Below are 24,858 nucleotides of genomic sequence, written 5' to 3'. Positions count from 1 at the left end.
GGTGGTGGAGGCGTGAGGAATTGGAGGGCCAGGCCAGTTAGCGGGATGGGAAGCTCCAGGAGGCGGGAATGAATGGGCGGCAGGAAGCCCGTCTGAGCCCGAGCCAGGCCCTGCAGCCTCTGCCCTTGGATGTCACCTACCCTTTCAGTGTGCTGTGGACAGAACTGCGGGCACTTGCCCACCCCCGATCCCCATTCCCCCAACTGTGACTCCAGGGCTCCTCCGCCTGTACCTCTACCTCTGCTCTCGTCCCACGGCCCTTTCTCAACGCTGCAGCTCAGAGGTCTTTGCAAAGTAGCTCGGGGTCACAGGGAGGGTAAGGTCCCCGTTGCCCTCACCTGGAGCAGCAGCCACGCCGGACCCCCTCTGCTCCTGCTCCTGAGACGGGAGCCACCGAACGCTGTGGGCTGTCTGACCACGTGCCACTGCTCCCCCAGACCCCGACCGTTGGAACCATTCCCTTCCTTGACCTCACTGTTCTTCGTTATGACTTCTGGACTCTGCATCTACTAAGTCCCAGGGAAACGGAGGGTCCTGTCTGTTCTCTCTGGGGAACACAGCGCCCACCCAGCACAGCGCGGGGTATACACAGCAGGTGGCTGTTTTACAGCTCATGGGTGAACGGGTGGAGTGTCTTGTTTTCGCATTTTAGGGTGTTAGGGAATGTTTTCAGGTGAAAAAAGGGCACAAGAGAAATGTGGATGAGGGAAGCCATGGGAAAGTGAAGGGTCACGGGGACACCCATCCTTGTGGGCAGGGTGGACACCGTCAGGGGGAGCTATGAGGGAGGCGTGCCGGGGAAACGGCGCCACTGAGATCTGACCCCACACCATCATCTCCGTGTGTTCGTATCGCTTTTCTTGACTGAATGAGTCTGGGAACAAAAGTCACTCACTCATCTGTTCACGTCCAACTTGTAGAAATACTATCTTGGGGCGCCTGGGTGGCTCAGTCGGTTAAGCATCCGACTTCAGCCAGGTCACGATCTCGCGGTCCGTGAGTTCGAGCCCCGCGTCAGGCTCTGGGCTGATGGCTCAGAGCCTGGAGCCTGCTTCCGATTCTGTGTCTCCCTCTCTCTCTGCCCCTCCCCCGTTCATGCTCTGTCTCTCTCTGTCTCAAAAATAAATAAAAAACATTAAAAAAAAAAAAAAAAAGAAATACTATCTTACTTCCATCGAATTTGACAAAAGTAACAATCCTGCCCAGGGACAGGAGGACATTAACACTCACGCCTGGCCAAGCACCCCAGAGACACTCATGTGGGGCCGGAAGGTGCACGGTTCGGTTCCCAGCTGCACACACAACCCTCGGAGCTTCCTGGAGTCACAGGAAATTTGACTCACATCCTGGGGTTGCCAGCTTTTTGTATTAAGGCCACCCCTGACGCGCTGAGTAGAAGGCAAAATTCTCCCAGCATAGGGGCCCCTGCGTGGCTCAGTTAAGTGACCCACTCTTGATTTTGGCTCAGGTCATGATCTCGTGGTTCGTGGGTTCGAGCCCCACGTGGGGCTCTGTGCTGACAGCGTTGAGCCTGTTTGGGATTCTACTAAGTAAAAACTTAAAAAAAATTCTCCCAGCTTAGATACAGTTCAGGGCCCATGCTGGCTGAGGCCAACTCTGGGCCTGGTTCCCAGAGCTCTCGGAGGCCTGCCCTCTCCCATCATGGCCACTTAGGGGTTTATGGCTGCCTTGGTCTGTTGCTGCTGTAAACAAACCCACCGTCCCCCTGGGAAGGACAATGGTGCCCTCAGTGGTCTCTGCCAACCCCAGCTGTTTGGGAGACCTGTGCAGACGACCGCGCTGGAGGCTGAGCCCTGGGACCACAAGACTCGGGAGCAAAAACTGCTTTATTCAGATCTGCGGTCAGTTACAAACTTGGTTTGTTTTTTGGTCGCAGGCCCCAGAATGCCATTATTCTGAGTTCACATCAAAGTACAAAGCTCAACATTTCGTTTGGAAACTTAAAAAAACCCAAAACACCCAAAACAAAGGTTTGGTTTAAAATCGTCGTTGAGATGTTCTCTCTGGTGCGTCCCCTGTAAGATGAATGCATGTGCTTGAGACCCTGTGGGGATGACTCTCGACAGAGAACATGAAATTGCTGTGTAGTATGAACATTCAAATGTCATCAAAAAGTTAGTGTCTTTGCACTCGATTCTACTGAAGGTACAAACAATGCCTTTGACCATCTTTGGTTGCAGCACCAGACGATGCCCAACTCCCATGGCCCAGCCACATCCCCTCTGCCCATGGGACAAGCGAGCCTGTCCCGGATGAGGCAGTGATGCTGGGCTGCCACCAAGCAACGTGCTTAATGGCTTGGGGGCCAGGAGGGAGCCAGAGGTGAAGCACTGTCCCACTGAGCATCTGTGCTCCTGGAGGATCTTTTCTTCTAGAAAGTGGAGCTGTAGGGCCCAGCCCCAGAATTGCTGGCAACGCGTGAAGAGTGACCCTCACTTTGCCAAATGCGATGGCAAAATCTAGGTTTAAAGTCAGGAATCAGAGAACCATCCTCTAACTTTCTCAGGAACCTCTAGGGTTTTGGAATCTTCTCTGGAACCAGACACTGAGGGACCGTCCTGCTGTCGGCAGGGAGAGGAGAGGCACGCCACCTTGCCAACCTTAAGGATGGCGAAGCCCCTCCTGGGCAGCACTGCCTCCCAGGCCTCGCACAGCTAGACCCTGGGGCGTCAGATTGGAGAAAGGCCTGGAGGCCCATTTCACTGCAGGGCCTGTGGCTGAGGGAAGCAGGGAGGACCGAGTGGCTGGGTCCGGCACCGTCCTGTGACACTAACAGGCCCTTTGATGTCACTCCCTTCCTCGGCAAGCCTGGACCACACCCTTCCGGTTTCATCTCCTCTTACGCGTGGCATGGCTCCGTGGCTGCAGGCAAGTGGCCCCCTAGCTCGGAGGTGGCCTCTCAGGCTCGAGGGAGAGGCTGTGTGGGCCTCTCGCTGGCGGCCCTGCATCGGCACCCGGCCTGAGGTCAGAGATGGTGCAGCTTGCTGCGCTCGGTGAGCAGCGTCATGGCCACAGCGTAGAGGAGGTAGCCCAGCACGAGGAGCAGGGCGCAAGGGAGGGGCCCAATACAGAACAGGGAGGCCACGAAGAAGGCCAGAAGCAGCGAGAGCAGCGTCCGGTAGCTGCCCAGGAAGCGCAGGCTGAGCCTAGGGCCCCGGGGACGGCGGGCCGCACACCCTCGTGCCACTGGGCTCAGCAGGTGCCTGTCTGCCAGCCCGGGCTCCGTGAGGTGGTACCGACAAAAGCTGCCGAGGAAGTCGGCACGGGAACACAGGGCTGCCATCGGGCCTGCAAACTGGGCAGAGACAGAGGCACGGGGAGTGGGCACGGGCAGGGCCGCACGCTGCCCCGGCCTCTCCCCGAGGGTGGCAGGACCAGAGGCGGGGGCGGCCCTCCCGCGTGCACTCACCCTGCGGTTGATGGCGGAGGACAGCCGGAAGAGCACGCGGACCAGGCTGGCGATCTCATAGCTCCGGATGGGCTGCAGCTCTGAGTCACCCTGGTACTCGATGTCAAACCTTCGCAGCCCATTGATGATCTAGAAGCAGCAAAGGAGGCGAGCCCCGGGTGAAACCTGGGCCGTGCGAGCAGCCCTGCGAACGCACCTCTGCGACGCCTCACAAGTGCGGTCTCCGCTGCCGGGCCTGCCGGGACAACAGGGCTCGGAGGCTCGGCCAGCGGGAGCCACGGCCACGCCGCCAGGAGAGCGGAGCCCTCCGGGGTGTGGCCCTTACCTGGTACCGGCCCAGTGGCGTGAGGATGAGCCCGTCCTCCCCCACGACGCAGTCTGGGAGCTGCTTCTTCCCATTCTCATCTTGAGTTGTCCCCAAGGCGAGCGTGAGCTGGGTGAGCTGAGCCTCGCTGAGCTGTGAGGGAGGAAGCCCCGTGAGGAGGCAGTGCCGCTTCCTGCTACCTGCCTTCACTCTCGGGGTGAAGGGAGGAGACTGGCCCCCCTGGGCCTCTAACGGCGACAGCAAGGGGGCCCAGACGTGACATCGTGGGCACGGGCTGGGCAGGGGATGAGGGCCGCGGGACCGAACGCCAGGAAGGGGACAGCTCCCCCGGCTCGTACTCGGAACATCTGGCACAGGTACTCCAGGGCCTTCTCCAGGTACTCGTCTGTCTTGCGGACACTGTCCTGCCCTATCTCATCCAGATCGTTGGCTGCGTAGGAGCTGTTCGTGTCTGTGGAGCAGAAGCCCAGCCACGACAGAAAGGGGCGGCCGGCCGTGCTCTCCCCGCACTGGTCAGAGATGGACTTGGCAGTCTGCTTGGCCTGCGTGATGAGCTGAGCCAGGCGCAAGACCTGCGGGGCATGGGGGCAGGTCAGCCAGCTCGGGTGGTGCCACCGCACGTCACCCAGCCACCAAACAGGCTGGCAGGCAGACCTGGGGGCCCCCAGCAGGCCAGGAGGAGGCCAGGGTCTTTCAAGACTAAGACGTGCATATTCTACGTGTGTGTGTGTGTGTGTGTGTGTGTGTGTGCGCGCGCGTGTGTGTGTGTATTTCCTTTGGAGAGACACGGAGGCAGACTGTGAGCAGGGGAGGGGCAGAGAGAGAGGGAGACACAGAATCCAAAGCAGGCTCCAGGCTCCAGTTGTCAGCACAGAGTCCGATGTGGGGCTCAAACTCAGGAGCCCTGAGATCATGACCTGAACCAAAGTCAGACACTTAACTCACTGAGCCACCAGGCGCCCCCAAGACGCCCATATTCTAAATGTGAAAACTTTCTAGCAAGTGCTGCCTTTATCATCAGAAAAAACGTAGACCGCACTGAAAAAAGAAAAAAAGCCAAGGTACAGCGGCGTCCACCAACACCCAACCTTCCTCCTTCCGTACAACACGTGTGCTCTCCCTGGCCCTGCTGTTGCCACGGCTTCGGGACGGCCGTGTGGCCTGGGGGAGCCCCAACTCACCAGCGTCCGGACCTCGGGCCCAAACATTGGGGTGTACTTGCAGTCCTGGCCCTCCAGGCTGTAAACGTGGCTCTTCACCTTGAAGGAGGCGTCTGTGACGGCTGGGGGCCACGAGGACAGGAAGCTGCCAGTGAAAGTGGGAGCTGTGAAGAGTCGGTGCTGGCGGTGTGGGATGACGAGTTCTGGCTCCAGGAACAGCTGTTCCCCTGGAAAGCAGAACCCGACTCTGGCTTCAGCTTCCATGGCACCAAACAGCCAGTAGCCGCTGGCTGGCTTCCTGGGTGCCGCTGAGGCTTCCGAGGGATAGGGACCGAGTGGCACAGGGGCCCAACTCCTAATGTTCCCGGAGCCCCCACCAGTCTCAACAGGAAGGCCGACATGCACAAAAGAAAACCAGAGAAGCTAACACCCGATAAAGCCATCTAAGACACGACACGGGCCAAGACTGCTTTCTGATGCCACCAAGAGTCACCAGGGAGACACAGCTCTGAGCTCTGCTTCCCCCGCCCAGCACCCCCGCAGCTCCTGCCCGGCACGCGTGCCACAGGGAAGGCAGGATGCCGCTAGGCTCCGACGTCCACCCCGCCACCGTGCACCAGGAGTCCCCGTGGCACCTCTGCCAGCCCACCGCGAGCCCGTGAGGCACATGCAGGGTCCGTGGGTCCCTCTCTAAGTGCTGCTTCCCTCTGGCTGAGGGCTTACCTTTCTGGATCATTTCAGCCAGGTTGGGCTGGGCAAAGACTTTGGCCACTCGGAATACCATGAGCGCGTTCTTGGGGCTGACCAGGTCGGTGCGGAGCGCGCGGCTCAGGAAGCCCACAAAAAGCTTGGTGTACATCAGCAGATTCTCTTGCACAAAGGGTGCCCTGGGGACCAGGCAGTGCATCAGGGCCCAGAACTCCCACTGGAGGCAGGACTACACCAGTCTATGCCCCCGCTTCACTAGCGCTCTCTTCCTCGGGTTCCAGGTTCTCCCCTGCCACGACCTCATCGTGGCTGAGGGACCAGGGGTGGGGGCAAGGGAGGAGGCACAAGGGAGGCAGGGAAGACCTAGGCCTCCTATAGACGGCGCAATCCTCTGTAGGATGCGGCCCTTCCCGAGAGGGCCAAAGCCTCCGCAGCAGAGGCTGGCCCGGGCACCAGAAGAGCACAAGGAAGGCAGTCGTGGAGAGGAGGTGCTGGCGGAGGCTGGGGGGTTGGCCGTGAGGGCGGGAGGGGAGGCGGTGGTGGCTGCTGTGCAGAACGCTAGTGAAGACGGGTCGGGGGGTGCTTGGGGGCGACTGCAAACATACATCTGAGGGGAGACAGTCAACGGCAAGGGGACAGCACAGAGGAGTCACCAGCTGTTTCTGTGGGAGATCAAGCCCAGGGCCCAGACAACAAAGCACAGTCAAGGAGGGAGGGGCCCGTGCCCCACCTGGAAGCAGGTCCCCCTAGGGAGGACAACGGGCCGGGGCTCACCATCTCTCCGACACACACCGGGCCAGGCAGTCGCTGCTCTGAGCCTGCTTCTCAGGTGCATACCTCCAGGGCTGTAGGTAGCTCAGCCACATCTCCAGGACCTGGTGGGACACGTGTGCCCTGAGGGCCTGGAGGCTGGCATTCTGCTGGGCTGTGGGGCTGGGGCTTTGGTCCAGATCCTTGGGTGGCCTGGAGCTCGGCTCCCGGCAGGCAGCTCAGGTGAGCAGCGGGTGATCCTAACCGTGGGGCTTCGGTTCTCCTGGAGGTGTTACCACGTCCTCTTCCCACCCGCCACTCCGAGAGGGAGCAGGAGGGAGCTCCGCATCCCCTACGATGTTTCTTTTTTCATCTTTAATTAAAATGATTTTTTTAATCTGCAGATAGCTGACACACAACGTTACATTAGTTTTAACCCTTAGGAATATGTAACCCTCGTGCCAGCCCTTCGGAAGCGAGTGTGGAACGTGTGGAACACAGGAGTGCTTTCCCCAGCTGAGGGAGCGGAGCCTGTGAGGCTCAGTGGGGCTGGGAACCCACCCAGCGTGGACCCACTGGGTTCCAGGTCAGGGCAGACAGCTTTTCTGCACCTGGGGGTTGGCTCTGAAAACTCAAATGAGCAGAACAATGTGACCCACCAATGTGACCCTCTGCGGCAATAGCTGATTCCTTCCTGCATCCGCCCCACGGGACCTCCCTCATCAGGCACAGAGGGCAAAGACAAAGAAAGCAAGATGGGGCTGACACTCACGGCTCTGAAGGACGCATCCAGGGGCCAGTGGCCAAAGCAGTGCTGCAGGAAAAGGTAGAGTTTCTGCTGGACAAACCTCGGGACGGCGGCCCTGCAGGGGAGGGGAGGCGAGGAGAGGGTCCCCTCATAGGTGAGCCAAGTGGCTCCCGGTTCCAAGGGCCAGCTCTGCCGGGGTGAACACTGGGCACCCCTGAAGGCAAGGCCTCCTATTTTGGGCCCCATTTTTCACAAAGAAACCAAAGTTCAGAGAGATTAGGGAATGTCCCAAGGACACACAGCACACAAGCGGTTGACCTAGTATGGCTCCTGTGACCACCTCTGCTTGGGTCACCACACACAAGTCACCTGCTCTGCTGGCCCCAGTTGGCCTAGGAGTCAGGCCACCGTCCTGGCCCTTTTGACAGAAGGACTGGGGGAGCAGAGGGGAAGAGGAGGGGGAGGGTGCAACACAGAGCTCAGTCTCCCATGACAAATGAGCCACTTTGCAGTGAAGGCACTCCCAGCCCATCGGCTTTCCTGGGCATTCTGAGTGCGGTCAATGTAGATCTTCCACTCTGCCCACACTGGGGAGGAGGGGACAAGACAGGGCAACAAGATGGGGCCTCTTTCTGGCCAGCCTGGCTCTTTCTGCTGAAGACGGCAGGCCTGGAAGGAAAGGCCGTGGCAGCCAGGCAGCCCCCACCCGCCTGTGGAGCCAGAGGAGGCGTCGGGAAACAGACCCAGGAGGGGTCAAGGTGATTTCCCACCTGCCCCACCCTGCAGACGCCTCACAGGCCGACCCCATGCCCTAAGGATAGGTTACTGTGGGCAACAAGTATGTGCAGTAGGAGGCAGTGGCAGCCAGGGACACGGGAGGCCTGTGCATGCCCTGTACCCACCGTTTGAACTCCTCCAGGGGACTGGTGGCGTGAGAGTGGGTGGAGGGAGAGACCTGCTCAGGCTTCAGGCTGTTGGAAAAGGCGTGCAGATGCTTTAGCAGCAGGCGCACCACCAACACGTGCTCCTCCGTGGGTGTGAACGACTCCTGAGGTTGAGGGGGAGCTGTGTCAGGACCCAGACTGGTCCCAGGGTGGGGCCCCCAGGCCTGGCCGTGTATGTCCCGCCCAGGACCACTTCTCCCCAACAGGATGTGTGGGCCACCCACAGGGCCCTCCCTGGGCCTGGCACGCAGCAGATAGACCTCGCATGCCAGCTCTGAGACCCGCTAAGAGCACGCAAGGCAGGGCGGGACGGCTTTGCTAAAGCAGACCTGAATGCTTCCCTGTGTGCTTCCAACCGCTTCTTGCACCCTCTGCGGTTGACTCGGGTCACTGCTGCCCGGCCAAGTCCTCAGGGGTCCCCCCCAACTCCTGGCCAGCCAGAGGAGGAGCAGGGGGCAAGGCAGGCCAGTATCCCACCCTGGATCCGGACTCAGGGTCTCCTGCCTGCCTCCCAGGTATATGAAGACAGCTCGCTGGGGCCCATGGCTTCCTTTTTCAGGGAGAAACACTCCCAAATTCCTTCTCCTGCTGTAACCCTCACCCTTCCATCCACTTCCTGTCCTGGACACAGCCAGCTGGGGCTTGGCGCAGGGTGGCCCTTCCTCTATTGCTAACAGCCCTGCCGTCAGCACAAGACAAGAGTGCTTTCTATCTTGTCAGGTGAAATTCTCATTCACAAGGTTCAGGTAGGATCTTTAAGACCCAGCCCCGAGAGGAAAGCCTGTCTGCTGGCTCTTGTGTGACGGAATACAGGATGGAGTCTCCAGAGTGGCAGAGGATGGCACCGGCAGGATACGCTGCCTCCGGCTCCCAGCTCTGGGGTGCCCGGACGCGCTCCTCTCCCCACACTCACCCCCCAGGCCTCTGGGACCCCCACAACCTCGATAGAGCTTTTGGCAGCCTAGTCCAAATCCCGCGCAACATTGAGGCTGGCACAAGCCGTGCCTCCTGGCACAGCCCGGGCACCCAGTCACAGCCCCACCACTGCCCGCGGCACTGCCTTCTCCGCTCTCCTTGCCATGGATCTGTCTCCACAGGCCTAGGCAACACACCACACGACTCGATAAGACTGCGGGGGAAGCTACGGGGCTTCAGGAGGAGATTTTCTTCTGCTTATCTGTAAGCTTAAGCGCTGAACTTGCATCATTTGAACAACAAAAAAAACGTAAGATATTTTCACAGTAACGGAGGATCAGAGGGCACTGTTGCCAGGCTGTGACTCCCCCCAGGAGCCTCCCCCTTTCTCATTCCTGGCCGCTCGCCGACCCACCCACCATCTCCCTAGCGGAGGACAGAGCATTTGCACTGAACCGGGAAGCTCCTTGGGCTATCTTCCCTCTGGACAGAAGCCAAACCTTCCTTCTCACCCCCCGCCCCCCCCCCACCCTCGAGAGCCAAATCCCCACAGGAATCCAGCCACCGCTGCTGTAAGTGGGCCTCCTCCACCCGCGTGGCCGTTAGGGACACTTTCCCAAAGCCAGTGGCATTTCTCACTGGGCCCAGCCCTTCTCAGCTCAGCAACCCTTCCCATGGTGGGTGGGGGGAGGGCTCTTACCCCTCCTGCTGTGCACTTTTCTCCAGGGATGCTGCTCTTGGCCAAGTGAGCCCTTCCCCAACACACGCTGGAGTGGTACCACTTCTGTGCTAAACCCGCCCCTGCTGGCCCTTCTGGAGCATTCTCTTTCCTCTTCCCTGTGGCTGCTGCTTCTGAGTGGGAACCCTGTGCGCACTCACCACCCCATCCCAGCAAACGTGATTTCTTATCTTGTGCTCAAATATCAGGTTAAATGCGGTGTGCTCCCACTGAGGGGGAACTGGACAGACCCCTGGCCTCGAGCATGGGATCTAGATGCATGCTTTCTGCCCAAACTTCCTGACATTCATCTCACGAATCCATGAACTACCAGACTCCATCTGCCCTGAAACAGCCTGTAGTCCTGCACTCCATCTACCGACCTCAAGACTTCAAATCCCTCCACACTGGTCATCTCTGCCTAAAGCAGACCAGTCTCCGTGAGGCCCTCTCTTGCTCTCGCCTACCTCTGTGGGAGCACAAAAGTCCACAAGAGGCCAGGCCCCAGCATGCTCAAGGACCAACAGCCTCTCCAGGCTAGGGGACGAAGCCCTTGTCCTCCCTGCCCCTTGGCCTCACACAGGCTTGGGATTGACAGACCATGCCACCATGAGCCTTGGGGCTTCCCTGGGCTCAGTCAGTTCCTAGGTACCAGGTCCGCAAAGCCAGGTGAGTCAGGCCACTGCGAAGGCCACACTGTTTCCGCTCCCTCAACCCAGGGCCAAGCACAGAAGTCACCAACTCCCAAGAGCCTACCACATTCCAACTGGCTTGGGGCTTGGCCCGGCAGATCTGGTGGCCCCACACCCCAAACCCGGGCTAGTCTACCAAGCTAAGGGCTGAGCCAGGCTAAAGACGGATGCCTGCCACCATCCCCAACACACACTGGCCTCACTCTGCTTGGAATTGGCCTGAATCACCCCAGTTGGCCCCCGGCCGGACCCTCGCTTTACCACTGCACTGCCACGCGCTCCATGGCTCACACCACAGGGCAGGGGTGAAACAAAACAATATGAGAGCGGCCAGTACTTGGTAGGCGTGGAGGGCCCGGAGGCTGGGTTGGGCAGGGCTGTGGAGGGCGCTGGAGACACTGAGTCGGTAGTGCAGAACCTCCAGCTGAGAGACAACAAAACAGAGAAGCCAAGAACAGGCAGGGAGGGCAGAGGACAGGGCAGGGGACAGGAGGGGAGAGACCGGGGAGGGGACAGCAGGGAGAGAAAGACAAAAGTGAGCCCAGAAGTAAGGAGAGAAAACAAAAAACAAAAACAAAAACAAAAACAAAAACAAAAGCACGTCAGTGACAATCCAAACAATCACAGCCCAGCAGCCTCAGACCAATGGGACACCCCCCTCTCAGCCGCCCAGACGGAGCCCTTCCTGGTGGGCAGACTAGAGCCAGGCCCAAGGGGTGCTCTTCCACCTGCCAGGCAGAGGGACAGACAGACCCTCAAGGTCACTTGGGCAGCCTCCTTCATGTCTCTGGGGCCTGAAGTTCTCTCCAGCTCCCTGAGGTCAGCCTGACTCACTTTCCTTCCATAGGGTCCTGATCTCCCCCAACCCTGAATGCTCTGTGTGCAGCGTGTGCACACTGGAGCCCACCAGGATCCCAGGAGTCTTGCTGGGACACACTGATGGCCACCAAGGCCCTGAAGGCCCCGAGGCTCAGAAGAGAAATTTTTGAGGAGCTAGTTCCAGATGGAGACCTCTTTGCTCAAGAAAGAAAAATTTGGAACTTATTGGACTTCCCTGTGTTGTCCCAAGAAGAAAGTTACCAAACTGATATATGATGAGATCAGTTCCTAGGTGTCAAAGATCCAATCAGCGACCCCTCCTGAATGGGGCTGATTCCCAGGGTGGCACAGAGGCAAGCAAGGTTTAGCTCACCAGGCCTGACACCTTCCACACCCCACATTCCCGAAATCGTTAAAGGTAACGTGAACACTCATGGGTTCGAATCCTGGGAGACCCACCTCTCGTACCTCACCAGGACTCCCCAACTCCAGACACACAGAGCCCTCCATCAGTCCCGACGGGCCCCAAGAACCTGGTCATGGCCACACACACCCAGGGGCAGCTGGAACCCTGAGGCTGGGACAGCCTGGGCCATGGGGGATGACAGCAGAGCTGGCTTAAGCTGTCCACCCCTACCCCACCTCTGCCCTGCCCCGCTGCAGCGACAAGGCCTGCTAAAGCAGTCCCCTTTAGCCAAGCACAACCCAGAGCCGGCCCTGGCACACATCCTGCCCTGGGAGGGCCATGCCTCCCACCGCGTACCATGCTTCACACGGGAGAGGTCAGAATGCGTGTGCCAGACCTCGAGGAGACAGGCACAGCCACAGACGCGCAGAGCAGGGGCAGGAAGCAGCACAGCAAGGAGGTGTCTGCCCTTCATGGCCTTCCTCTGGGCCAGACCCGGGCTCAGCGACAGCGCTCAGTGAGGAATCAGGGAGCACATGGTTCCCCTGTTGGGGGTCTACCCAGCCTGCAGGAACACAGTGCAGGCCCCACAGTGTCCTGCAGGAATATGCGGTCTCTACCGACCATCTGACTCTCCTGAAGCCCTCCCTGCCCAGTAAGCTGAGGCAGAGCAGAGGCCCGGGCTGTAAGGAGCGAGCATACACTCCGGACCCAGGCTAGGCATGGAAGCACCATGGGACCTCTCAGAGCTGCGTTTCCTGCATCTTTCACATCAGGAAAACTGACCCCAAGGCTAGGATTTCCAAACGGTACAGCACAGGCCTGGGTAAATGGTAAGGAGCCTCAGGTGAAGCAGACCTCCATGGCTGTCCTTCTCCCCTTCCCACACACCAGGTTTTCTTAGGTTTTGCTTTCAGCCTCAATAGGAGGCAAAGACAAATAGGAAACAAAACAAAACAGAACACAACAAAACACAACTAAACACCTCAATGGGTACCTGGTGGGGGCTTCCCAGTCGCCCCCTGACTACCAGTCATTCTGAGCAGCTCTCCCCCGCCCTGTGGTCTGGCCAAGAGGAAGCAAACGCGAGGAAGAAGGGGAAGGCTCCCCTGCTCCGGCAGGGACGGCCCACCCTCCTCCCTCGTATAGGGCTCGGGATCCTCACAGGGGACAACCTAGAGGACCTCTGTGACTGGCAGATCTGCTAAAAATGACAGTGAATGTGCTCCCCCTGGCTCAGAAGACAGAACGAGCAGATGGGAAGGCAATGCAGCAAAGCAGCCCCGGCCTCTGCAAAAGCCACATGCACAGGGGCTGAGTGAGCCCCCAGGGCCCTAGGGGGAAGCCTGGCCCCTGACCCCCGTGCACCAGCCAGGAACATGCAGCCAGTCCACTGTGGAAGCAGCAATGGCAGTGCAAGCACTTAGTAACGCCAGAGGCCCAAGACAGAGTTCTGGCTTTCCCTCTGTTCCCTGTGATGTCAAGGACAGAGATTTGGGTCACTCTGCACTTTAAGAGAGCAGTGGGTGGGGGCTGCTCCCCAAACGGGTACTCAGAAGGGCAGCAGAGAAGCAGAACTGGTTGCCAACACTTTGCAGAACCACCACCACTTGCCGGAATCACAGAGGGAAGGTCACAGGCCACCCTCGTGAATTTTAGCCTACAGAGTGTTAATTCGTAAGGAATCTCTCAAGAATTCTGTCTGGCGTTGACAAAAGCAAAGTCTGAGGAGCAAACACAGAAGTGCACAGAAGCCACAGATCACACAGTTGGTTACAGGCCCCAGTTCACACGTTTCAGGTGGTTTCATGGAGCGTGAACCTAGGTGCCCACCCTGCCTAATAAGAGGCGAACAGAGCTGTTGTCCTCTGACGAGTCCAGTAGGCTGCCGGCCCTGGGAACGTTCCAGGGACACAGCTGCCTTCACGCCTCTGCAAATGAGCATGCTGCCCTGTGAGGGAAGAGAGGGGAAAAAGAGGAGGAGACAGGCCAGGCTGCATGCAGGGAGGCATCAGATCCCACCCACTGCAGAAAGGGCTGCCTGCCAATGCTCTGGAGGAGGTGGAAGGCAGTACGGGCACCAAGGTGAGCGAAGTCGGCCGGGTGCCACCTCAGCAGGAAAGCAGGAGACGCTGTGATAGCAGAGGGAACAGGCCCGGATGTGACTCCCAGAGGCATCCGCACCTCTCCTGGCCCCAGAGCACGAGCACCACAACCTCAGCCATTCCGGCTGCCAGGGAGGGGGCTCTGGAAATAGCATGGGGAGGACCCCAGAGAGGACAGGCCTCCAGCCCGCAGGGTGCAAGCCCACCCCAGAATGAAACCCACCTGCCGTCCGGCATCAGAGTAAGGGGTGATGGTGAGTTTCTGCTTCCCACCATCCAGCCCTTGACAACGAGCTGAGATCAAGGACAAGAAGCAGCAGGTGGACCAGGCACACCAGGGCCAGAGCAGAGGGGATGAAGAAGTGTGGCAACCTACCTTGGCGTGAGGGGACTGCATTTTTTGGTACATCTCCAAGGAATAATGATGAAGCCACATTTCAACAAAAACCTGCAAGAGAGCACTGGATGGTCAAACGGTTTCCATCTTAGGTATCACAGCCATTCCAGGGGCAGTTCTTTTCAACCAACGGTGTTGGGAAAACTGGATATCTACATGCAAAAGAATAAAGCTGGACCTTTACTTCACACCATGAATAATAAATAACTCAGAATGGATGAAAGGCATACATGTAAGAGCTAAGACTTAAAACTCTTAGCAAAAACTGTGGGCAGAAAGCTTCAGGACACTGGACTGGGGCTATGATTTCTAGCTCTAAAAGCACAGGCAACAAAAGAAACCAGACAAATTGGACTTGATGAAAATTCAAAAACAGTTTGCACGTCAGAAGACATTATCCACAGACAAAGGTCACCCACAGGATGGGGGAAAGTATTTACAAATCGTGTATGTGATAAAGAACGGATACCCAGAATAGAAAGACAACTCCTAAAACTCAACCACAAAAAAATAAAGCCACTCAATTCAAAAATGGGCAAAGGACTTGAACAGACATTTCGCCAAGGACGTACCAATGGCCGATAAGGACGTGAATAGATACTCAAATCATCAACCATGGGGGAGGTGCAAATCAAAACCACAGGGAGACACCACCTCACATCCATGAGGATGGCTATAGTAAAAGACAGAAAATGACGGGCATTGGTAAGGTCGTGCACCGCTGACAGGAATATAAAATGGTACAGCCCCTGTGGAGAATGGTATGGCGGCTCCTTAAAGTATTAAATAGAACTATCATATGACCCGGCAGTTCCCCTTCAGGGTATATACCCCAGAGAACCGAAATCAGAGTCTCTAAGAGATATCTGTACATCCATGTAGAAACAGCTATTCACAATAGCTAAAATGTGCTAACAACCCAAGTGGCCATCCATAGATGAACAGAAACACAAAAAGGGGAATATCCACATGACAGAACATTATTGAACTCTGGGGCACCTGTGTGACTCAGTTGGTTAAGCATTGGACTCTTGATTTCGGCTCAGGTCATGATCTCACGAATCATGAGATCAAGCCCTGTGTCAGGCTCTGCGCTGAGAATGGGGCCTGCTTAAGATTCTCTCTTGCGCCCCCTCTGCCCCTTTCCCCTGCTCGTGTGCATGCGCTCTCTCCCTAAAATAAAACAAACAAACAAAACCAAACAACAACAACAAAAACGCTACTGGGGCAGGGGTTTAATATCCAAATGATGGTGATCACAGGAAACATCTCCAGCAACGTGGGAACAGGTTGAAAATGTCGAAGGTGGGGAAAGCTTTTACACGGATCCAATGGAAACTGAGCAGCGCTCATATTACCATGAGAAAGACAAAAGTCTTTGGAAAGGGGACGCTGGGATGAAAAATACTACCAATGACATACAGGTTAGACACATGGGCACGTTTCTTCTAGTCTGATTCCCACACGCCACAGCAGGAGAACACCAACAATTCAGAACCACTTTCAGGCTGAGGACAGTCTTTAGGCCTCTGCCCCTGGGGGTGGAAGGTGGCCAGGCAGTTTATTTTGAAACAGAAGATGAGAAGAGCCTCCTCGCGCTCACCTGAAGCAGAGTTTCTGACCTCCAGATCTCATGGGAGGCAGGGTCTGCATTCACAGATGTCTGATGAGAGATGTGTCGCTTTAGGAGGCTGGTGTGGTGGAGGCCATAAGAAGCGAAGGGCATGGTTGGTGTTCTGAGGGAGACACAGGAAAAGGCCTTCGTTAGGGGATCCTGCTGGCACAACCAGGGGCAATCTCAACATCAACATCACTGGCAACAGTAACCATTACCACTTGTTGAATCATAGAACGACCCCCAAATCCATACAAATCCATATTGATACACACAATCAACAGACAGGAAGAAAAGTCTTTCCTACCACAGAATGCCCACTGATAACTATAGGATGAAACCAGACAGCTATCCTCTGGCAACCAACCAACCAATTAATAACTGATTTGGCTGACGATCGTCAAGGGACACGAACGCCACTGATAATTACAGAGTCTCAGTAGATCTTCCCAACAAATCCCTTTTGTTAATTAATTTAGGCACAAAGGACCCATTTAATTTTATGGTAGGAAAACCTGGCCAACACCCCCTTGGCCCAGCGAACAAGACAATGTTGCAAGCACACAGACTCCACGGGCTGCTGGGTCTAATCACTAGGAAATACCAGAGAACTTAAGATAAGGGCATTCTGCACACCTCCAGGCTGCACGCTTCAAAGGTGTTGAGGTCAGGAACCAGGGAAAGACTGAGAGAGTGTTCCAGACTGGAGGGGGACCAGAGCCAACCACACACAGAGAGTGACCCTCCCCCAGATCCCAGCCAGGTGGCAAACATTAGTGGGGTAGACAGTGCAGCCCGAATGGGGTTTGAGGATTAGATGGCAGCCGGGTAGCAATATTAATTCCCTGACTTGGATAGAAGTGCAGGAGGCTGTGTAGGAGAATGCACTGGCTCTTAGGAAATACACTCCAAGACATTAAGAGGGAACAGGCATTGCATTTATAACTTACTCAAATGGCCCAGGAAAAAACACATACAGATAAAGAATGAAATGACTCAGAAACGTAGGTGAAGGACTTATGAAAGTTTTTTGTTATTGTGGCAAGTTTTCTAGAAGTCTGAAATTCTATGTTAAAACAAGCCAACAAAATCGGGCCCAGAGAAACCTGCCTCTGAGAGGGTGTGAACCTGGCCAGCCCTGGTCCTTCTTGGCCGCAGCATTACTGATGCCGGAGCAGCCTCTCCCCACCTCCGTGCCCCCACCTCCTCTTTTCAATCCCCCCTCCTTGGGCACATCTGTGCACACATGTGAGGTCTGGGTCACAGCACGGCACATGTCAGCAGATGTGGGGTGGGCCTGAACCTGCCTCCCAGGGAAGAAGGCACACCAGCAAGACTGAGGAGGGTGAGGAGCACAGCTGGCAGCTCCCAGGTCAGGAGCGTCTCCTGGGGAGAGGCGGCCAATGAGCCACTGGCTAAACGCACCCCGCCAAGGCCTCAGTTCACCCTCGAGTTGAGGCTGGCTGTACACTCCCGTCCTGCACGGTCTAGCCACAGCCCAGCCTTGGACTGGCACGAAAGGCTTTTTGCCCCAGGGCCTCTGGCTCAGGCCAAGACCTGGTCCTGCAGCCTACACACATTCTTCCTGTTCTTATTCCTCCACATGTCAGCCCTGCTGTGGCCTGCCCACAGCCCCTTTCTCTCCAGCACCACCTGCCTAGTACTAGCCATCAGTCAGCCCTGGCCACACACCGCTTCAGTGTGGGGCTTGGATGCACATGTGGGGAGGGCTGCTGTGGGCAGAACCCAGCCCGCTCCCAGACCAAAGCCAGCCCTCGTCCTTGTGGCCACAGGACCTAATCACTGAAAACCCACACAGATGTCCTCCTTTACCCTCCTCTCCACTCTGTGCTAGGGCAGCTGGGGTTGAGATCTCAGGCATAAGAAAAGTTGGGACACCATGAACAAAGAGTGGCACTACTGTCCCTATGAGCAATGCCCGCTGACCAGGCCACCCCCTCATGGAAGAACCAGGCCTTAAAGGCTAGCCACAGGACTGGGCCGCTCCAGGCCAAGGGCCAGGGCAACCAGAGAGCCTTACCTGGGAGCGGGCGAGGGGTTGGGCCCCCCAGGACTGGAGGAGAGTGCGGGGAGCACACTGCCTTCTGTGGGCAGGAACCATGACAGGTATCTGTCCACGAGGATGAAATAGGCACAGTCTGAAGTTCGTATGTGGAGAGTCCCAGGGAGTGGCTGGAAAAGCAAATCTGCATTGGTGTGTAGCTCTGGGTGCCACCCTGGCTGCTAACCCCAGCAACTGCAGGGCTCAAATCACTGCACATGAGCCCTGGGACATGGGCCATATCCCAAGGGCCCGAACACAAGCACCTTGGGCAGTGCCAGGAGCAAAGTTCCCACCACAGGGGGCTAGACCCCACAGTCCCTCTCGGCACATGGGAAGATGACGTACAGCAAACTTCCGGGGCACCTCTGCCCTGCGCCCATGCCCAGTAAGCACTTCCTGTGGGAAGCCTTCCCGACTACCACTCGAGGCACCCGGGTCACCCCACATGACCTGTCAAATCCGCCCACCAGCCTGTCATCCTCACTAAGTGAGAATGGCCTGAAGGGCGAAGGCTGGAGGAGGATGCAAAGGAGGAGCTGGAGAAATGAGGTGGAGACGGAAGAGAAAGAAAGTCCTAGGCCACAGCCCCCTCCCTTCACGGGGGCTTTGGTAAAGAGCTGCTTAGGGGCATCCCTTTCGTACCTTTTGAGTGATGAGGCTCAACGCAAAGAAGAACATGTAGTACTCGAACGGATCTGACGGCAGTGTCAGGGGGCAAACGGGCAGGGGTTGTTGGACCACCCTCAGCATTACGTCTTGGCCACCCATGGCCTCCCCACCCCTGGGGGACTGACAAAGGATACTGAGGGCCAGGTTCAGGCCGAGGCCCCCCGTCGGGGGGAACTGGACCTTGTTGTGGTACAGGGGGCTGTCGGGGAGCACGCGCTCCTGGATGGATGCCTTCACGGGGCCCTGCGGAGAGAGCGTGTTGGGCTTGTGGACAGGCTCTGGCAGGGCGCCCCATGCAGCGCAGCCTTTGGGAGGGGTGCGGTGGAGGCCACAGGCACTCAGACCCTGCCTGGGGGAGTGGTGCCGTCCTCTGGGTAGCACCAGAGCAAGAGGGCCTCCACTCAGAATTGTTCACGCCATCCTCAGGAACACCCGCAAACAGCAAGGGCAGCAGCTGTTTGAGTTTCTGAGCCTTGTCAAGCACTTGATGTTCCCCGTCTTCTTTGCTCCTCAAACCCCCTGAACAAGTCATCCCTTAATTCTGCCCCCTGGACCGGAGACTCAGAAAAACAGCAACTGGTCACATGGCCCTGCCTGCCACTCAGCCAGGTACAAACCAGGAGTGTGGCGCCTTCCCCATGGGCAGAGTTTGGAACGATCTTTAAAAAAAGTAGCCACTGAAGTTCTATGTGCCACGCCCCCTGGGCCCCGAGCAGACACCATGGTGCCGTGCCCACTGCCGCAGCCCCTCAAGCCCTGCCCGCCTCCCCCACGGCCGCAGCCGCTGTGCAGGGTGCTCTGCCCGAGCACGGCTCTCACCCCACGGCTTACTTACAGGCAGGTAGGAAACCGGAAAGTCAAACTTATAGTCTTCGGCCTGGAGCTTATAAACCAGCTTCATCATTGGGCCACTGGAGACGAAATTAAAACAACAAAAACAGGGCAACGAACTGCAAACCATCTTGCTTTGACGGTTTTTTCTGAGTTTTGAGAAATTCAGTGCTTCAAGAATGGGATGACCATGAGGAAACATCCGGCCCCTCTCGGGTGACAAACCTACCTACCCGGGGTCTAGAAACTCCATTGCAATGCTGTACTCCACAGGGCTCACTCGCCCCTGTAAGCAGCGGAGGTTCCAGCCAACGAGGACACCGTCCAGGCTGCCGAAAATGCTCTCTACCAGCCACGGGAAGATGGCGTGCAGCTCCTGAAATGGGTGTGCAGGGGAGGCTGCGGGCAGGCTTGCTGAGGACCGGTGCCCACTGCCGGGCTCCATGCCACGTGAGCCTCCCACCCAGTCCAGCCCCGTGCCACAAACTGCCCACCTTGTTCATGGAGTGTGTATACATGAACTGGAAATTTCTGGAGTCACTGACCACCCCTGATGACATTCTTCTGATCATCGGTGAGAATCCTTGTCCAGGCCAGCTGCCTGGGCTTACACTACTATTTGATAATTCTGGGTGTGATTTAAATGTATCTTGGGGCGCCTGGGTGGCGCAGTCGGTTAAGCGTCCGACTTCAGCCAGGTCACGATCTCGCGGTCCGTGAGTTCGAGCCCCGCGTCAGGCTCTGGACTGATGGCTCAGAGCCCGGAGCCTGTTTCCGATTCTGTGTCTCCCTCTCTCTCTGCCCCTCCCCCGTTCATGCTCTGTCTCTCTCTGTCCCAAAAATAAATAAACGTTGGAAAAAAATAAATAAATAAAAAAAAATAAAAAAAAATAAATGTATCTTTTCAGTATTTTCATCAGGGTTTCTCCATCTTTTTGAGCTGGATGCTTCCTTGTTGGGGTGGGGATTGTCCTGTGCATTTGGGAATACTTACTAGCACACTTGGTCCCTACCCACTTGATGCCAGTAGCACTCTCCCCTGTGTGACAACCAAAAATGTCTCCAGACGGCGCTAAGTATCCCATGCAGGACAGAAGCACCTGTGGCTGAGAACCCCTGGCCTACACGCTGACATGTTTAAATGTGTCCATACACGCGACAGTTACAATACTGGGTCAAGCCTCTGTCCAGGGCAATGCTCAGAGGTAGGAATCAGGGGCTTATATAAGAACATTTTTCAGGGGCGCCTGGTGGCTCAGTCGGTTAGGCATCTGGCTCTTGATTTCCACTCAGGTCATGATCTCACAGTTCACAGGATCAAGCCCTGCACAGGGCTCTGCCTGGACAGCACAGAGTCTGCTTGGGATATTCTTTCTGTCTCCCTCTCTCTCTCTCTCTCTCTCAAAATAAATAAATAAACTTAAAAAAAAATGTTTTTCAACGAGTATGAGACATGCCCCAAGGAGATGCTAGCACAGCTGTACCTTTGCTGGAAAATCCTCAATGACTTTAACCAAGTCTTGGCACCGCTGTGCAAAAGGCTTATTTACAGAGTCAGCTTTCAGGCTAGCCTAGAAGATAGAACAAACCAAAAAGATCATGAGCATATTCACTTGGTGGCTTCTGCGGTTATCCTGGCTCGAATCAAAACACAAATCCAAATGATAGGCAGGAGTCAGACATACCACCGGCCTGGTTCCCCGGCACCTCGTGCCTGTGTCAGTGGCCTAAAGGACACGACTAGGAGACGCCTTGGCTCTCTACATCGCCGGCTCTCAGGCTTCTTCCCTGCACCCTCTGTCAGGCATCCCCACTTATAGCAGAGAACTGCACATTTGCCTGACCGAGGTGACTTCACACAATCCATAAGCAGGGGGTCAGCTCCAGGGTCAGTCCCACAACCAGAAGAGGATGCTTATGCGTAGGACACCCCTCAGAGACCACAGGGTACTCACTGAGTGTATACACGTGAACTGGAAATTTCCCATGTGACGACCCCCTGTGATGACCCCACTGTGATCATCAGTGAGGATGCCCAGCAAAATGAGAGTGACAGAAGGCCTCTTAACCAAGCTACCCTTTATTCAGTAGGTAACAAACCAACTAAACTCACTATCTTAAGAAACGAGGCACGCAGGTGAGAAATGATAGATAGCTTTAACCAAATGTTGACACTAATCATGAAGGTGATGGACAGGCTAGGAAATTCAGGACAAGAATGAAGGAAATCTACCCAAGGTCATGGGGTATGGATTAAGATCAGGAGAAAATATCGGAATGTGAACCAAGGGAGCTTTGCCCAAGGATACCTAAGGCCTTAGCCACCTCTAAATGAAGGTGGTGTCTCAGTCAGAGGTGGAAACCTGGGCTGTTGCAGCCACGGAGGGTGGGTAGGTTAGCAGCATGCCTGGTCTCTACCCACTCGATGCCAGAGGCACTGCATCTGTTGGCTCTAGAGGGTGCACCATGGAAGGATGTCCTTCTGAATAAATGTTTACGAGAAGTATCTTCTGGGACCTGAAATTAGGAATCCTCACCACTGATATCTGCCTCACACCTAACTTCTTGGTGTCATGTTTAATACTTCGAGTACAGTCCTGGTTGCCCCCAGCACAGCAGGGTCCCTGCCCCTCCATTGTCCAGGGATGACAGTACGATTATTAGAATATCCCATAAATGTGTAAAGGTTTACAAGACATGAAAATTCTGATGTATGTCCTTTCCCGTGCTCCTCCCCAGACCTCAGGAAGCAGTAAAAATGGCATGTGAATCAACTTATCTTGTAGGTAAGAAGCTCCTCTTGTAGATAAGAAAAACAGGGCTCAGAGGTTGAGTAAACCCAAGGTCCTACACCATTAGGGGGCAGAGCCAGGTCTAAGGATTCTAATCCCAAGTCCAACGTTCTTTTCCTCACATGCCCCTCAGAAAACCACCAGTGCAAAGTTCAAGTCAGTGGATAGGACTCTCAAGTCCCTCAGCTGTAGAACCATCATCTCACTGACCCTCACGCGGGCAACTGACACTTACCAGGAGGAAGCTGGGCTGCTGCAGGTGAGGGAACGCCATAGCAGCCTCCTGGGGAACGTTGAAAACGGCCACCTTAGGAAACCACTGTGAAAAAACCAAGGCGAAATCTCAACACCTGCCACACGACACTATACTACAGCACAGCCTGCGCTGCCAAGTTTCACGTTTTACAAAAACGCTGTTCTGATGCAGTACGTGGTGGCCAGCTTCAGAGCCGAGTTCGCAGTGGCGAATCTGTAAAGCTTGTACAGCGCTTGCTGTGTGGCACGCCTGGTGCCAAGGACCCTCCACGTATTTCCTCATTTAATACTCAGTGGTAGGCAGAATTTTAAAGATAGCCCTCCACGATTCAACCAAATGCTCATGCAGGTCCTGTGAAGGAATTCTGCAGATACAATTGAAGTCTCAAGTGGGCGGACCCTAAGATATGGAGCAGTTCCCATTGCCAGCCAGTAAGGAAATGGGGACCTTAGTTCTGCAGCCCGAAGGAAGTGGATTCTGCCAGCAACTCGAAGAAGCTTGGAAAGATTTTTCCTGAGAGCCTCTAGGTAACAGCAAAGCCAACCAACACCTTGATTTCAGTCTTGTGATATCCTAAGCAGAGAATCCAGCCAAGCCCTCCTGGACTTGACTATAGAACTGTGAGATAATAAATGGACGCAGTCTTAAGCTGCTAAGTCTGTTAAGCAAGAACAGACTATACTTCCTCACAACAATCTGCTGGGCCAATACAGATAAAGAACTAGCAGCAGAGAGGAGGTAACTCACTTGCCCTCACTCAGCAGAGCCAAGACTCTAATATACTCATCTCCTAACACATCTCCCACAGAGACAGGTGGGTGAATCTCCCGAATGTCACCTGTGCTCTATGAGGATGAATGGAGGGGATGAGCAAGCTGGAGGAAGCTTTCGAACAAGCCATCAGAAAATCAGGAGCAACTCTTTAGATTCCCTTCTCTCTGACCATCCAGGTCAGAAACGGAAAATATCCAGACTTGAACAGGAAGGGAGCCTGCCGAGTCCCACTGATGATGGCTTTCCTGGCACAGCTGTGCCCACAGCAAGAGTAAAGGTGCTGAGGTGGCAAATGAAAGCGTATGTGGATGGAGAAAGACTAGATGCAAGGAGGCTGTGAGGCAGTGGAGTTGAGGGGAGATGTGCATCTCTGCTTCTTGGCAATATAAGCATCTTCCAGGTTTTCTTCAATTCTTGATATTAGCTCTCAAATTCAGGTGTCTTTCTTAAATGGTTATTTATTTATTTAGAGAGAGCACATGAGCAGAGGAGGGGGAGGGAGGGAGAGAGAGAGAGAGAATCCCAAGCAAGCTCTGCACTTGAACCCATGAACAGCAAGACCGTGACCAGAGCCAAAACCACGAGTGATCAATCCATCAAGCCCAACCGAGCCATCCAGGCACCCGCTATCAAATTCAGTTTCAGGGAAAATGTAAACACTTTGCTCCTGAACCAAGTGGCCGGGAGAACACTGATTAAGATGACCAAAGCAGAAGGATCAAAGCAGCGTAAAATCTTGGCCTGTTTGCAAAGGGCAGAGCTTTAGAGATGATGAGGTGGAAGCACCTCCTTCTTAGACGAAGCCTGCATAGGCAGCAGCTTAAGAACTGAGGCCCAGAGGCACCAAAACAAGGAGTATTTCCAAGAGAGGGCAGTGTCTCGTCTGCCCTGTTCTCTAACGCTGCCACAGCCTGGCTCGTCCATCACACCGTTCTCCGCTGTGTACCAAGTGTTCCCTTCATCCGCCACTTTACACCCACTTGCTTCAATGGCTGCTTCGGATCCTGTTGGGGTTTCTTCTCAGAGAGGCGTCGCCAGTCATTCCAAGCAAATCACACTACTGCCAAGGCCTCCCTTTGGTTGCGCTCTGAGAAGCAGAGTATGTTCCCAGAGTATGCTCACAAGTATGCTGTTAAGTGAGCATGGGAGCTCCATATTACAGAAGACGAAACTGAGGCTCACAAAGGTCGGTCCACACAGGGAGGAAGAGTCAGGCGAGAATCCACACCCGGCTCTTCCTCCCACACAGCCTGTGGAGCCCAAGGCTCAACTTTAACTTGAATCTCTCCCTTCCGCCAACCCGTCAACGAACGTTAACCAAGCACCCACCAGGACCGGGTGTGCGAGGCGCGCGAGAAGGTGGCACGAGTGCGCAGCCCAGGAAGACGGCATGAGCGCACAGCCGAGCCCTTGGCTTCCCAGCCTGCCCGCCCGGCCGGGGGCAGAGCTACCGGCGCCGGGCCTAAGGCCTGCGGCTCGCGTAGAAACGGAAATGACTTAGGCGGAGGTCCGGAAGGGGGGGGGGGGCCGGAACGCGGGGGCCGTCCCGCACGCGGCCCCAACCACTCACCTGTGGGACCCATAAAGTCGCCCGCCTAAGGGACGGAGACCGCCATTCGGCTACCCGGCGCCGAAATGTCGTCATCAAGCTGCGCTTGGCGTCACGCCTCCCCTGGCCTGGCGGGAAACGCACCGCTACCTCCGCGAGCAGTTACCTCAAAGGGCGCGTGCGCAAAGTG

The 24,858-nt window shown here is 56.0% G+C and overlaps 1 protein-coding gene across 7 annotated transcripts; it reads right to left on the bottom strand.

Moving 5' to 3' along the window:
- Nucleotides 1–1,829: 1,829 nt before the first annotated feature.
- Nucleotides 1,830–24,847, bottom strand: SMPD4 (sphingomyelin phosphodiesterase 4). Of its 7 annotated transcripts, none has more exons than XM_040461532.1 (20): nucleotides 24,690–24,847; nucleotides 22,325–22,408; nucleotides 20,782–20,868; nucleotides 19,531–19,673; nucleotides 19,302–19,377; nucleotides 18,601–18,709; nucleotides 18,440–18,492; nucleotides 17,774–17,925; nucleotides 15,721–15,853; nucleotides 14,097–14,168; nucleotides 10,728–10,814; nucleotides 8,024–8,169; nucleotides 7,146–7,236; nucleotides 6,398–6,498; nucleotides 5,639–5,802; nucleotides 4,937–5,142; nucleotides 4,094–4,327; nucleotides 3,756–3,887; nucleotides 3,431–3,559; nucleotides 2,987–3,316 (listed from the first exon to the last, which is right to left on the bottom strand). In XM_040461532.1, exons 1-20 carry the CDS (start codon nucleotides 24,762–24,764, stop codon nucleotides 2,987–2,989), a joined length of 2,604 nt encoding a protein of 867 aa, XP_040317466.1. In that variant the 5' UTR covers nucleotides 24,765–24,847. The 7 variants fall into 7 exon arrangements, with proteins under 7 accessions (XP_040317468.1, XP_040317465.1, XP_040317472.1 ...); XM_040461533.1 differs by lacking the exon at nucleotides 24,690–24,847 and adding an exon at nucleotides 24,449–24,590; XM_040461535.1 differs by lacking the exon at nucleotides 24,690–24,847 and adding an exon at nucleotides 24,100–24,394.
- Between the last annotated feature and the right edge of the window lie 11 nt (nucleotides 24,848–24,858).

This window comes from Herpailurus yagouaroundi, unplaced genomic scaffold (genome assembly GCF_014898765.1).
Source record: "Herpailurus yagouaroundi ecotype Mexico unplaced genomic scaffold, PumYag 278, whole genome shotgun sequence".
NCBI lineage: Eukaryota > Metazoa > Chordata > Mammalia > Carnivora > Felidae > Herpailurus > Herpailurus yagouaroundi.
This window is presented reverse-complemented; position numbering and strand designations above follow the sequence as displayed.

Excerpts from the sequence above, each read along its gene's own strand:
- SMPD4 (XM_040461532.1), bottom strand. The coding sequence starts at position 24,764 with ATGACGACATTTCGGCGCCGGGTAGCCGAATGGCGGTCTCCGTCCCTT. Across the intron at positions 22,409-24,689 it reads CGACTTTATGGGTCCCACAG|TGGTTTCCTAAGGTGGCCGT; the intron begins GTGAGTGGTTGG and ends GTTTTTTCACAG. Across the intron at positions 8,170-10,727 it reads GGGCCCTCCACGCCTACCAA|GAGTCGTTCACACCCACGGA; the intron begins GTACTGGCCGCT and ends CCTCAACCTCAG.